Source organism: Artibeus jamaicensis, unplaced genomic scaffold, assembly GCF_021234435.1.
Source record: "Artibeus jamaicensis isolate MK-2021 breed Jamaican fruit bat unplaced genomic scaffold, CSHL_Jam_final contig_1132, whole genome shotgun sequence".
Taxonomy (NCBI): domain Eukaryota; kingdom Metazoa; phylum Chordata; class Mammalia; order Chiroptera; family Phyllostomidae; genus Artibeus; species Artibeus jamaicensis.
The window spans coordinates 9,719,332-9,734,943 of record NW_026521221.1 but is presented as its reverse complement, the minus strand read 5'-3'; the positions used below and the strand labels follow the sequence as shown (position 1 = coordinate 9,734,943).

Genomic DNA, 15,612 nt, shown 5'->3' with positions numbered 1-15,612 from the left:
GATTGAGCACGGGCCTGTGAACCAGAAGATTGTGGTTCGATTCCCAGTCAGCGCACATGCCTGGGTTGCAGGCCAGTTCCCAAGAGGGGACACATGAGAGGCAACCATACATTAATATTTCTCTCCTTCTCTCCTTTCCCTCTAAAGATAAATAAAAATAAATAAATCAGTAAATAAATAAAAATAAAAATAAAAATAAGAAAAGTGGACTTCTAGCTAAGATGGAGGTGTAGGTAGATACTCTTTGCCTCCTTGCACAACCAAAAGAAAAATAACAACAAATTTAAAAACAAAAAATAACCAGAACTGCATGGAAGTCTAACAACCAAGGATTTAAAGAAAAAACATTCAGGGACTTCCGCCAAGATGGAGGCATAGGTGGATCAACCGTGCCTTCTCACACAACCAAGTTTAGAGACAACTAAATATTAGCAACAGAAAACATAGCCAGAACACAGAAAATTGAACTTTTTGGAAGTCTGTTAACAACAAATTCTTCAGCCTGACCGGTAAGGGGCGAAACCAGCAGCTGGTGGAGCGGGGTTGCACAGGAAAACTCGGTCAGACCTACTCAGGCGCGCGGAATCCAGGCACAGGGTTGGACCTAGTGAGCGAGCGAGCGACCAAGCGAGCGACCGAGCGACCGCGGGGAAACAGCAAGGGAGCAGGGCTGTGGGTTGACTGTGGTCGCGCATTTGTGCGTGGGTGGACAGGCAAGGGAGTAGGCAATTGGACCAGGACCCAGCCGGTCCCCGCGGCAAGCGGCAGGGAGGGCGCCGCCATTTCCCTGCTCTGACCCCACCTCCACATACAGAGTCATAACCCAGTGACTCTGAGTGGCCCAGCCCAGGTGAACCACCTAAGCCTCTGCTCCTCACCCAGCGGCAGGAAACAGCAGAGGGTGCCACCATTTCCCTGCTCTGACCACACCCCCCACATACAACGTCACAACCCAGCGACCTGGTAGTCCAAGGCTCCGCTCCTCAGACTTAAAGGGCCAGAACAGACCAAAAATGGCTCAAGAAGATCTCAAAGCCCCAGAGCCGATATCTAAGCGATGAAGAAATAGCAAAACTCTCAGATCCACAGTTTAAAACACTGGTCATCAGGATCCTCACAGAACTGGTTGATTATAGCCACAAATTAGACAAATATATGAAGGCAAAACTAATTGAAATGAATGGAATTGCACAGGAAACCAATAGCAATGAAAAGGAAACTGGGACTCAAATCAATGGAGTGGACCAGAAGAAAGCAAATAATGGCCAAACAGAAAAGAGTCAAGAAGCAAGAATTCAAAGAAATGAGAAGAGTCTTAGGAACCTCCAGGACATCTTTAAACGCTCCAACATCCGAATTATAGGGGTACCAGAAGGGGGAAAGGCACAGCCGCCAGTGGAAAACTTATTTGAACAAATAATAAAGGAGAATTTCCCCAAGCTGGCAAAGGAAATAGACTTCCAGGAAATCCAGGAAGCTCAGAGAGTACCAAAGAAGTTGGACCCAAGAAGGAACACACCAAGGCACATCATCATTACATTAGCCAAAATTAAAATGAAGGAGAGAATCCTAGAAGCAGCAAGAGCTAAGGGGACAGTCACCTACAAAGGAGTCCCCATCAGACTGTCAGCAGATTTCTCAAAAGAGACCTTACAGGCAAGAAGAGGCTGGAAAGAGGTATTCCAAGTCATGAAATCCAAAGACCTACAACCAAGATTGCTCTATCCAGCAAAACTTTCATTTAGAATGGAAGGGCAGATAAAGTGCTTCTCAGATAAGATCAAATTCAAGGAGTTCATCATCACCAAGCCCTTATTATATGAAATGTTAAAGGGACTTATCGAAGAAAAAGAAGTTAAAGAAACATGAACAGTGAAAGGACAACAAACTCACAGTTAGTAACAACCACACCTAAAACGAAAGCAAACTAAAAGGACAGCTAGATCAGGAGTGGAAACATAGAAATGAAGATCTCAAGGAGGGTTAGCAACAGGGGAGTGGGAGGAGGAGAAGGGGGGAGAAGGTACAGAAAATAAGTAGCATAGACAGTAGATAGAAAATAGATGGGGGGGGGCAAGAATAGCATTGGAAATATAGAATCTAAAGAACTTGAGACACATGGACATAAACTAAAGGGGGGGTAATGGTGGGGACGGGGGAGTAGGGTGGAGGGGAATGAAGGGGGGGAATAGAACAACTGTAACAGCATAATCAATAAAAAAAATTAAAAAAAAAAAGAAAAGAAAAAACATTCAGCCAGACCAGTAGGAGGGGTGGAAATTGTCAGCCAGGGTGGAGAGGAATCACGGCGAGACAGCAATTGGAGGATGGGGTGAGTGAGACAGCGGCTGTCAGAGCCGGGGTGTTGGGAACCATCCTGACTGGTTTCAGAAGCTGTAATCCCACGTGGCTAAGGCTGAGTGAGTGACCTTCAGACCACAAGCCACTAAGGACACAAAGCTCATCTCCCTGGCGGAGACACTGTTTCTGCTCCTTTTTCTTCACCCTGCCTGGCCCCCAATGCTTGATTGGTTAGCCAATGACGGGTAAGATTCCGCAAGGGGGGAACAACCTAAGACAGGCGTGATCATGGGGAGGCCCCAGGGAAGGACTTGGGGGACTACAGCAAAAGGGGGTGATGGACCCTTGTCCCTTGGCTTTGACATAGCCCGAGTCCTCATTCCATCTGCAAGAAGTCTCCTAATCTCTTGGCTGTCTTACTTCCCCTGCCTGACTTAAGCCTGAAACAATGAGAGGGTGGTGCAGCCCTGTGCTGGAAAGGGTGGCAGATTCTCTGGGTGATCAGGCCTAAGAAAGAATACATAAAACCCTGTGAAACCTGCTTTGCTAAGAATGCTCTCAATTAAATGATAAGGGTCCGAGCAGGAACTTTGTTTCCCAAAGTTTTGTAGCCCTTTAGCTAACAGACCCTGATTCAGAATAAGCCCTCTAGTTCTTTGTATGTAATCTATTGTTTGGTCCTTACTGCCTGACAATGATTAATGAGCTTTTACCTGTATTCCTGTAGAAAATGAACCCAATAAAAGCCCATTGAGGAAAAGGCTCTTGGCCATTCTCCTTTGAGAGATCAGCTACCACCTTTCCTCCCCAAGCAGATCATGTCTTGGTAGACTTATTCTCATCTGTGGCAGCCAGAGAGGGGGCCCTGAGGGCAGAGACCCCACACATAAGTGGTCCCACATTCCCATTCAAATAAACTGGGAGGAACAACTAGGGAACCAGACAGACCACGCAACCCAGGGTTCCAGCACTGGGAAATACAGCCTCAAAATCTCAGACTGGAAAAACCTGGGGGGGTGGGTTGAGGCAGCAGGAGAAACTCCCAGCCTCACTGGAAAGTTCACTGGCGAGACCCACAGGGTCCTAGAAAGTACACAACCCCACACCATCAGCACCAGAAGGGCCCAATTTGCTTGTGGGTAGCAGGGGAAGTGGCTGAAAGTGGGCTGAGAACTGAGCAGGAGCCACTGTTCTGCCTTGGACCACTCCCCCAACCACAGACATGCGGAGCCACATGAATTACCCCGTCCTCGCGAATACCTAAGGCCCCATACCTTACTACTCTAGCAGGTGCACCTGAGACAAAGAAATATGGCCCAAATGAAAGAACATATCAAAGCTCCAGAATAAAATACAACTAAGAGATGAAGAGATAGACAACCTATCAGATGCACAGTTCAAAACCCTGGTAATCAGGATGCTCACAGAAATGGTTGAGTATGGTCGCAAAACAGAGGAAGAAGAAAAGGCTATGAAAAGTGAAATAAAAAAAAATATACAGGGAACCAACAATGACAGGAAGGAAACCAGGACTCAAATCAAGGGTCTGGAGAAGAAGGAAGAAAGAAACATTCACCCAGAACAGAATGAAGAAACAAGATTTCAAAAAAATGAGAAGCTTAGGAACCACTGGGACAACTTTAAATGTTCCAACATCTTATTCATAGGGGTACCAGAAGGACAAGAACAAGAGCAAAAAATTGAAAACTTATTTGAAAACATAATGAAGAAAAACTTCCCTAATCTGGCAATGGAAATAGACTTCCAGGAAGTCCAGGCAGCTCAGAGAGCCCCAAAGAAGTTGGATCCAAGAAGAGGATTCTGGCCAAGATGGAGGCGTAGGTAGACACACTGTGCCTCCTCGCACAACCAAAATAAGAACAACAACAATTTAGAAACAAAACAACCAGAACTGACATAAAATTGAACTGTATGGAAATTGGACAACAAAGGAGTTAAAAGATAGACACATTCATCCAGACCAGTAGGAAGAATGGAGTCAGGCAGCTGGGTGGAGAGGGATTGTGACACAAAAAGTGGTGGCACCAGGCGCGGAAGGCACCCCTGGCGCACATGACAGCAGTGAGCAGACCCTGGGTGCTCAGGAGGCTGGTGGCTGGCAGACCCAGCAAGGTGGCAATTGGGAAGTGGGTCATGGCACACAAGGCCCTTGGCTAACCAGGTGTTCCCACCCTTGCATGCAGATAAACCAGGCAAAACTGGGGAGCAAGACAGACCATGTAACCCAGGGTCCCAGCACCGGGAAATAAAGCCTCAAAACACCGGCTGAAAACACCTGTGGGGGGTGAGGCACAGGGAGAGACTCCCAGCCTCACAGGAGAGTTCATTGGAGAGACCCACAGGGTCCTAGAACATACACAAGCCCACCCACATGGGAATCAGCACCAGAAAGGCCCAGTTTGCTTGGGGAAAGCAGCGGAAGGGACTGAGATCCCACTGAGAATGGAGCAAGTGCCATTGTTCACTCTCAGACCCCGCCCCCACATACAGCATCACAACCTAGCCACATAGGTTGCCCCACCCTGATGAACACCTAAGGCTCCTCCCCTCATAGGTAACAGGCGCAACAAGACAAAAAAAAAAAATAGCCCAAATGGAAGAACAGATCAAATCTCCACAGCAAATACAACTAAGCAACCAAGAGATAACCAACCTATCAGATGCATAGTTCACAGCACTGGTGATCAGGATGTTCACAGAATTGGTTGATTTTAGTCACAAATTAGATGAAAAAATGAAGGCTACACTAAGTGAAATGAAGGGAAATGCACAGGGAACCAATAGTAATGGGAAGGAAATTGGGACTCAAATGAATGGAGTGGACCAGAAGGAAGAAAGAAACAACCAAACAGAAAAGAATGAAGAAACAAGAATTCAAAACCATGAGGAGAGGCTTAGGAACCTCCAGGACATCTTTAAACATTCCAACATCTGAATTATAGGGGTACTGGAAGGGGAAGAGCAATGAGTAGAAAACTTATTTGAACAAATAATAAAGAACTTCCCCAATCTGGCAAAGGAAATAGACTTCCAGGAAGTCCAGGAAGCTCAGGGAGTCCCAAAGAAGGTGGACCCATGGAGGAACACACCAAGGCACATCATAATTGCATTAGCCAAGATTAAAATGAAGGAGAGAATCCTAGAAGCAGCAAGAGATAAGGGGACAGTTACCTACAAAGGAATACCCATCAGAATGTCAGCTGATTTTTCAAAAAAGACCTTGCAGTCAAGAAGGAGCTGTAAAGAAGTATTCCAAGTCATGAAATCCAAAGACCTACATCCAAGATTGCTCTATCCAGCAAAGCTCTCATTTAGAATGGAAGGGCAGATAAAGTGCTTCTCAGATAAGACCAAGTTGAAGGGCTATCACCAAGCCCTTATTTTATGAAATGTTAAAGGGACTTATCTAAGAAAAAGAAGATAAAAAACATGTATAGTAAAATAACAGCAAACTCACAATTATTAACAACCACACCTAAAACAGAAATAAACTAAGCAAACAACTAGAACAAGAACAGAACCACAGAAATGGGGATCACATGGAGGGTTAGCAACAGGGGAGTGGGAGGAGGAGAAGGGGGAAAAGGAACGGAGAATAAGTAGCATAGATGGTAGGTACAAAATAGACAGGGGGAGGGCAAGAGTAGTGTGGGAAATGTAGAAGCTAAAGAACTTATGACACATGGACATGAACTAAAGGGGGGAATGTGGATGGGAGAGGGTGTGCAAGGTGGAGGGGAATGGAGGGGGGGAAGTGGGATGACTATAATAGCATAACCAATAAAACATTTTTTAAAATCCTAAAGAATTGACACCAAAAAAAATATTAGAATAAATGACCTCAGCAAAGTTGTAAGGTACAAGCTCAACATACAAAAATCGTTGTGTTTCTACACACTAGAAATGAACCAATCATCAAAATTAAGAGAACAATACCACTCAGAATAGCATCCAAAAGAATAATATACTTTGGAAAAAACTTAACCAAAGAAATGCAAGGCTCATACACTGAAAACTACAAAATATTGAAAAATTAAAGACAATGTAAGTAAATGGAAAGACATCCCATGCTCATAGATTGAAAGACTTAATATTGTTAATATGGCAATAATCACCAAATTGACCTACAAATTCAATGCAATATCTATTAAAATTCTAAATGCCATTTTTGCAGAAATGAACAAGCTGATTCTAAAATTCACATGGAAATGAACGGCTCCAAAATAGCCAAAACAATACTGAAAAAGACAATTGTTGAGTTGTAGAACTCAAGAATTCCTGATTTCAAAACTTACTGTAAAGCCACAGTAATTATGCCATGGTAATGGCATAAAGATAGACATATATTAGATTGGCCAAAAAGCCCATATGGTTTTTTTCCATAAAATAAAAGGCACATTTTTTTCATTTTCACCAATAACTTCATTGATTTGAATATTCTGAGTATGTAAGCTATCTCCTGTGTGGTATAATGTTGATTGTTTTCAATTAATGTCTCAATTTGATCGCTACCAACTTCTCTACCTAACTGTGGAGCATAATCCAGCAAGAAATCTCCAGCACCAAACTTCACAAACCACTTTTGACACATTCAATCAGTCATAGCACCTTCTCCATACAGTGGACAAATTTTTTTTTTTTGGCGTTTTGGTTGCATTTTTACCTTTCTTGAAATAATGAAGCATACTATGCTGAAAATGTTGCGTATTTTCTTCCATCTTCAATATTAAAACGACCACACAAAAATTCACCGATTTTTTTTAATGGTTGCTGATATGACAGCTGTCACACAATATGACTAACAAAATTGTTTTGAATGAAATTAAAGACAATGAAGTGCTATTAGAGCCATCTTATGGAAAGAAAGAAACAAACTTTTTAGTCAACCCAAAAAATCAATGGAATAAAACTGAGCATCTAAAAATAAACCTATAGAACTGGCCAGTGTGGCTCAATTGCTTTGGCATCCTCCTGAAAAGCAAGAGGTCACAGGTTGGATTCCCATGGCACGTGTGCAAAAGGCAATGGATCAATGTCTCTCTCACATTGGTATTTCTCTCCTTCTTTCCCCCTCCCTCCCAACTCTCTAAAAATAAATTTCAAATTTCAAATAAATAAATAACAAAATTAAAAATAAACCTATATGCCTATGACAAATTTACTTTCAACAAGGGAGCAAGATCATTCAATGGGAAAGAAGAGTCTTACCAACAAATGGTTTTGGAACAAATACCACATGTAAAAAAGTATGAATTTGGAGTGCTATTTCATATCATATACAAAAATCAACTCAAGTCCTGGTTGGAGTGGCTCAGTTGGTTAGAGCATTGTTGCATACACCAAAAGCCTGGGGGTTCAATTCCCCACCAGAGCATGGACCTAAGTTGCAGGTTAGATCCCCAGTCAAAGCACATATGGGAGGCTACCAGTTGATGTTTCTCACTCACATCAGTGTTTCTTTTTCTTTCTCTTTCTCTCTCCCCACCCCGTAAAAATCAATAAACATAGCCCTGGCTGGTGTAGCTCAGTGGATTGAGCACGGGCCTGCGAACCAGACATTTGCAGTTCAATTCCCAGTCAGGGAACATGCCTAGGTTGCAGGCCGGTTCCCTGTAGGCCAGTTCCCAGCAGGGGATGCATGAAAGGCAACCATACATTGATATTTCTCTCCTTCTCTCCTTCCCTTCCCCTCTGAAGATAAATAAGTAAAATCTTAAAAAAAAATTAAAATTTTTGTATGTCAAATGACATTATCATAAAAAGTGAAAAGATAATCCACATGAGAGAAAAATGTTTGCAAATGACGCATCTAACAAGGGTCAAGTATCTAGAACATAAAAAGAACTCTTACAACTGAACAATTTAAAAAAACTGAATTATCTGAATTTTGTAAATGGAGAAAGAACTCGTATAGATATTTCTCCAATGTAAAATGGCCAATAAGCACATGTAAAGATATTCAACATCATTAGTCATTAGGAAAATACAAATCAAAACCACAATAATATACCACTTCACATTCACTATGATAACTATAATCAAAAAAACAATTGACATTATGTTAGATGAAATCAGCCAGTCACAAATATCATCTGATTCCACTGAATGAGGTACCTAGAGCAATCAAATTCATAGAGACAGAAAGTAGAATGGTATTTGCCAGGGGCTGGCAGGAGGCAGGGAATGGAGAATTGTTTAATGGGTATAGAGTTGCAGTTTTGCAAAATGAAAAGAGTCCTGGAGATTGGTCTCACAACAATGTAAATGTACTCAACACTACTGAACTGCACACTTAAAAATGGTTGCCCTGGCTGGGTGGCTCAGTAGACTGGAGCACTGTCCCAAACACCAAAATGTTGCAGGTTCAATTCCCAATCAGAGTACATACCTAGGTTGCATACCTAGGTTCCGGTTCTATCCCCCATCGGCATAAGTACAAGAGCCTTCCAATCAACGCTTCTCTCTCACGTCCATGTTTCTTTCTCTTCTCTCTCTCTCTCCCCTTCCCCCTCCCCCTCCCTTTAAAGATCAGTGAGAATATCCTTGGGTGAGGATTTTTTTTTTTAAATGGTTAAGATGAAGGCCTTGGACAGGTAGGTCAGTTGGTTAGAGCATCATCTATATACACCAAGGTTGTGGTTACACCCCTAACCAGGTCATTAAAAAAGAAAAAACAAGAATCAACAAATGAATGCATAAATAAATGGAACAAATTGATGTTTTTCTCTTTCTTCCTTCCCCTCTCTCTCTAAAAATCAAAATATAGCCCTGGCCAGTGTGGCTCAGTGGATTGAGTGCTGGCCTGCAAACCAAAGGGCTGCTGGTTCAATTCCCAATTCAGACACATGCCTGGGTTGCAGGCCAGGTCCCTGGTTGGGGGTGCACAACGGGAAACCTCACATTGCTGTCTCTGTCTCTCTCTCTCTACCCCCTTCCTCTCTCTCTAGCAATAAATAAATAACCTTTTAAAAATTAAAAATAAAATAAAAATCAATAAAAAATTAATGGTTAAGATGGTACATTTTACATTGTTTATTTACAATGTAAATTATTTACAATTAAAGGTTTTTTGATTTTTTTAAAAAAGACCAACAATAACAAGTATGAGTAAGGGTATGGAAAAAGTGGACTCCTCATACATTACTAGTTGGCATGTAAAAATGACACAGATAGTTCGGAAAAGTTTGACAGTTCCTCCAAAAGTTAAAGAGTTACCATATGACCCAAAAAAATAATCATTCCTAAGTATATATCCAAAAGAATGAAAAACACATGTTCACCTAAAATCTCATAAGTGCTCACATAAGCATTATTCATAATAGTGTAAAAGTGAAAACAACCCAAAAGTCCATCAACTGATAAACAAAATATGACATATCATACACTAAAATATTTGAATAAGTACCAATACATGCTATAACATGAATGAACTGTGAAAAGATTATGCTAAATGAAAGAAGCTAGACACAAAAAGCTATGTATGATTCCATTTATATGACATGTCCGGAATAGGCAAATCTAGACACAGAAAGCAGATTAGTGGTTTCCAGGGCTGGGGTAGGGAGGAGGTGGGGTGGGTAAGGACTACTAATGAGTATGGGGTTTCTTTTTGGAGAGAAGACAATGTTCTGAAACTGGATAATGGCAATAGTTGCAGAATCTTGCAGGTACACTAAAAACCATTGAATTGACTATTTTTAAACAGTAAATTTTACTTATGTGAATTATATCTCAATTTAAAAACATATGTTTAATGACAGAAAACAGGTATCTGCATGGTCTCGAAGTTATCTTCAAAATATTTAGTAATTACAAAGAAAAAAATAGTAAGTTTACATTGGAGAATCCTGGCAGCCCCCACCTTAGCCAAGTGATCAAGGTCAACATCACCAGTAAAATATATCAAATCATGTACACCCTGACAGATGCACCAAGGAGGACACACTAATTTCTGTGATATCCTTCCCAAAACTGCAAAGCTTTAATCAAATCATGAGAACATAGAAGACAAACCCAAACTGAGGGACATATGAAATGACTATCCAGTAATCCTCAAAAGTGTCAGTCATGAGACTAAAGAAGGCTGTCAAAGATATGAAGAGACTATAGGGACATGACAACTAAATGCACTGTGTGATCCTGGACTGGATACTGGAACAGAAAAAGAACTTTAGTGGAAAATAGGTGATATCATTATAAATTCTGTATTTAATAGTATTATAAACAGCTAATTTCTTAGTTTGATTAATATTCTATGATTATGTACAATATTAACATAAGAGGAAGTTGGGTGAAACATATATGGAAATTCTCTATAATATTTCTGCAAGTCTGTAAGTCTAAAATTTGCTGAAATTTTTTCAAAAAATTAACTGTTAAGAAATAATTTTATTCAATAGAAGAGCTGAGAGAGAAAATTTAGCAAATATCCCATAAAAAAGATTAAGATTCTAGACTTTAAGGCCAACGCTTGTCTGTGATATAGCAAATGGTAAGATTAATAAGCTAATACACTAAACACTATTCCTAAAAATAAAGTAATAAATAGATCAACACTGTTCCTAAAGCATGGTACCACAAAGGCTTAGTTATCTCACTCCAAAAAGATAATTAATAAAAGGAAAGAGAAGAAAATGAAATGTTCTGTAAAAGATGTGAGATCTTTCAGTTTGTCCTAAGAAATAGTATGCTGAGCATGTAGGACCCTAGCTTGATTCTCTCTAGTACTCACTGCCTCATGTTCTAATCTGTGACTCTATTTCTTTACATCAAACTAAAATCTGCTTCATATGAGCCTTATATACTCAGAATCTTACAGTGTAAGGGGTCAAAGATATAATCTAATTCAGTGGTTCTCAAAGTGCAGTCCAGGACCAACAGCATCAGTATCTCTAGGAAATTATGTTAGGCATGTAAATTCTATACCCGCTCCCAAATTTCTGAATCAGAAACTGGTGGTGGAGCCCTGCAATAGAGTTTTAACAAGCCCTCCAGGTAATTCTAATACAGGCTAAAATTTGAGAACCATGGGTTTTATGCAATCCCCTCAATGTAGAGGTGATTTGCTTAAAAGCACAAAGTTTCTTATAAGTGGCCATGCCTAAAACTTGGGCTTCCAACCCCCTCCCTCCCACTCCAGTGTACTTAGGATTTATGCCACACTGTCCCCCTAGTTCTTACCTCTGAAACAATAAAGCATAAATTGAATTCCTACTTCATAACAACACCTCAGTTATCCTATCTCCCTTTTCCTACCATCATTTTCTGTTCTGGTTCCATCAACTTTTTGTCAGTGGTGCAGTTTTATCGTGCATAAAATTTGTCACTTTAAATGAAGTACATCACTCTTGGTAGGCAACAGAAGCCAAAAGAATTAGATGCCTAATTTTTTTAACTATTCAAACTATTGTTTTAAGTAGAGCTAATAGATTTTCTCAAGTACCTCATCATTTGTCTTTTTGTGTTTGATAGAAATATTATCCAGCACATCAATGCAACAAATTGTGATTTTCATACCATGACATCAAGGATCACTCAAACGTCCTATGTTCCACAGGTCAACTTCTACTGTATACTGTACATAAACACTTAAAGGTGAAAGAGATGCCATGAAGTGTGAGTAAACTCAAAACTAAGTGCAATAAACTGAAAAGGGGATGCAGAGTGAAGATTAAGTCAATCCTGTCCTTGGCAAATCAAAAGCAAGAGCAAAATTAACCCAAGAAACTTCTGTTAAACATTTAAAAAAGAAAATTTCAACTAAACACAAATTAGGTAAAATAATTTGTTTGAGCTAGAGAAGCCCTTGATAAACTTAGCTTATCAGAACTTCAATTTTTAAAAAAACAAGAACAATTTGGATAAGCAGTAATTAAACCCTTACCAGGCCTAATGTGGTGTCTTCTTCACTGTCTCCATCAGGACTGCTTTCCATATCAACACCGAGGATCACTGTATCCAAAGCACTCACGTGTTCTCCTTCGCTATTTTCCACACGAACACCTAAGCGTGATTTTTGCAGAGTGGATTCTGCCTTAGAAGATGCGGTGGCTTTCGTCTTTGGAATTAAAATCGTTGTGAAAGTTTTCTTTATTTCAATTTTCTTATATTTCTTACACGCCAATTCATCGTTAGAGTTCTTATTTAATAGGGATTTGGGGAGCTTAAATTCGCCCGGCTTGTAATCACTGAGTGAAAACGGAACAAGACACACCTTAGGTGTTTTTTCTAAAACTGTAGCCTGTAACGGTCTCAGAGATACATCAGAGATCTTCTGGTTTTCTTTATATTCATTCGCCTATTCAGACCAATAAAAGAAAAGATTAGAATCCCAGGTCCCATTCCTTTTCTTACCGAGCTGTCTAAGTAAATAAATCTAATTCCTACTGCATATAGCATAATGACACTATAAATCCAAACTGACAGTCTATAAGGAAGCTTTTTCCACCCAAAATCTAGATACCAAATTCATTAATCCAAATACAATTATTTGCTATACGAGACACATTTCTTGCTCTATGAGTCTACCAGATCAATCATAATAATGACTATAATCTGTAACTGAGGAGTCTACCATGCCAGCTTCCGCGTAACTGTAATTGTTCCCAGAATGGAAAGCTGACAATAACTGCTGCAAAAGCAAGTGTAGAGTCCTGATCCCACCCTGCGACTGTATCGTGGGCTGAAAAGAACCTTTCTCCACGCTGTACGTCTAGATTCCACAGAGGACAACCAGAGCAGGGAGACGGCTTCTCCTTTGAAGCACGCCCGGAAAAGCCAGTTAGCCGGCGAGATGCCCCAGGGGAGAAAAATACGGCAGTTTTAGAGTAGGGAAGTGCGGGGCGCCAGGTCCTGGTGCCGGACAGACCTCTCACGAAGACTGCGGTGGGAGCACACCCGAAAATGACAAGCCGCCTCTCACCTTCTCTTGGAGTAGCTCTCTGGAGCCAGCCTTCTCCTCAGCCGCCGCGTACAACCCGGACATCTTTCTACCGCGTAGCAGCTGGTGCCTTCCCGCCAATATTGGGCAGGAGGCGGGGCCTCGGAAGGAGGAGGCGGGCGGCTCGGGCGCGCTCAGATCCCAGCTGACTGCCGGGAGGGGAGGGGCGCGGGCGGACTACTGCCTTCTCCTAAAGAAGCTAGCTTACCAGTCTCACCCCAAACTCAAATTCCTTAAGTCTGTAATGGGACGGTACGGACATGGTTTGTTTTGGGTTTTTTTTTTTTACCCTGTATCCTGATGCTTTGATGCTGCCGGTGCCAGGATCTCGCTTTGAAAAACACGAGCGCTTTTGCTAACAAACTATATGCCTTGCAATGTGAGCCCAGAAAAGATTAAGACTCACTCAGATGCCCTAAAGCAGCGGTCCCCAAACTTTTTGGCTCCACGGACCGGTTTCGTGGAGGACAGGGCGGCGGAGGAGGGAGCGGGGAGAAGACGGGACGTAGAGCTCTGCTGAGCTGCGCTCGCTCACCCGCGCGGTGCACGGGGTGGGAGACAGGAGGCGCAGCTACTGCGAGCTTTGCTTGCTGCCCAATTCCTAACAGACTGTGGCTCAGAGGTTGGGGACCCCTAAGGTAAAGAATAGAAAGGAAAGGAAGTCAAAATCAACTTGGCAGCATTTACCTCGGGCTCCCTGGTTCCATATAACCCCACCACCAGAATATTATGCTCTATGGCTACCATATTATCTTCTAGAAAGGGAAGCATTTTGATGTTTTTTCAAAAGCTAATAACGTTTAGCTTGGTTTAAATTTCGCCTGATCATCTGCCCCCTGTTAACTAAGATACTAATGATGACCTTACAAAGCCCAAAGGCTGGGGGGGAACTGTGAGTCAAATAACTTGTGTATCACAAAGTAACGAACGTCAGACTTTAGTACACTGCATTTCTTACAGATCCAGCCATGTTATTTTTTTTTTTCTTCAGCTAGAAATAATCGGGGCTCGGATAAACCTCACTGGCTGTAATACTGTCACTGCGCAAAAGCTAGACACAGCCATATTAAACTTTTGTTTTTCTGTTCTCTGGGTTGCGTGAGCCAAAACAATTGCCTTCCCCCAAAAAATCCCTCTACAATATAGTTTTGGAGCTGACAAAGATTTTATAGTATAAAATTAAGGTCCTCTCTATTTAGCCAAAACCGCTCCCTTGGTTACTTACTTGGGTCCTCCACTGTTCCTCACTGGAGACTTGCCCAATTTTATCTCTTCTCCCAACCTAGGGCCAGGAAAAAAAACACAGGTGAAATAATTTGAGAACTAATCCTATTAACAACACCTTGCAAGACCCTCGAGGACCTGGTACCTACCAAACTTTCACTACTCATTGACTCAGAAATCACTGGTAAAATCAAACTTTTCATAGTGTCTGATATATCATACAATGCTATTTCTGTACTTCAAGACTTTGCTCATGCGTCTAGTCTCTCTCTCCACCACAGCGGTTATAAAATCCATTCTATAGTAAAATGTGTTCCGATTAACCAATGTTTTTTACACAACCCAGGTAGTGAATTGCAATTGCTTCTGTTATTCTATATGTCCTTGAAGACTTTCTGAATAAAATTCAAGTTTTTTCATCTTTCATATTTATATACTTTATTTTATTTTAAAATTCAAGCTTCTTGAGAACATGAGGCATTTAACAATATTCCATACTCCTTACAGAGAGCTAAGCATGGTAAATACAGCAAGTACTTAATACCTACGGACTTATATACAAACTCTTTCCGGCCAGTTATGTTTTTTTTAATATGCAGTCTCCGAAAACTTTAACTGGAAACCCTAAAAGAGAGTGTTCAGATTTCAGGCATTGTCCCTAGCCCCTTTTTGGAGTGTGTGTGTGTGTGTGTGTGTGTGTGTGTGTGTGTGTGTGTGTGTGACTGGCGTAAATCACCACCACCTGCCACCGTGTCACCAAAATAGACCGCACCACAACCTACTTAGCTTTATCAGCTGGGCTAATCAGGATGCTATTAGCAAGATTTCTATCCCAATTAAACTCTAATTCTGAACTTTGAACAGTCTGGGCAAATTGTCCTTCACTATCCCCAGAATTTCTTATTCCTCACTATCCTATTTTCCTTGGCTTCAAACCAATCTAACAAACAAAACCTTTAATTCTGACCTTCCTCGCTGCAAGGGTCTTAGGAGCAAAAAGCCCAACACAAGTAATTTCCCGCCAGCAGTGCGTCCAAATTCTAGACTGAGAACTATGGGGCGGACTGTGTACATGCGCAGTAACACAATGACGTTCTAAGTTTGGAGCCCAGAGGTCCTCCACAATC

The 15,612-nt window shown here is 41.4% G+C and overlaps 1 protein-coding gene across 1 annotated transcript in view; it reads right to left on the bottom strand.

Annotated features, from left to right (window-relative positions):
• The window catches only part of WDR76 (WD repeat domain 76), a 57,592-nt gene extending 44,057 nt beyond the window's left edge, over positions 1 to 13,535 (bottom strand). Inside the window, exons 1-2 of the mRNA XM_037151866.2 lie at positions 13,244 to 13,535; positions 12,206 to 12,619 (exon numbers count right to left, since the gene is read on the bottom strand). Coding sequence (XP_037007761.2) covers positions 12,206 to 12,619; positions 13,244 to 13,306 — 477 coding nt within the window. The 5' untranslated portion in view covers positions 13,307 to 13,535. The remainder of the gene's footprint in view (positions 1 to 12,205; positions 12,620 to 13,243) is intronic.
• Between the last annotated feature and the right edge of the window lie 2,077 nt (positions 13,536 to 15,612).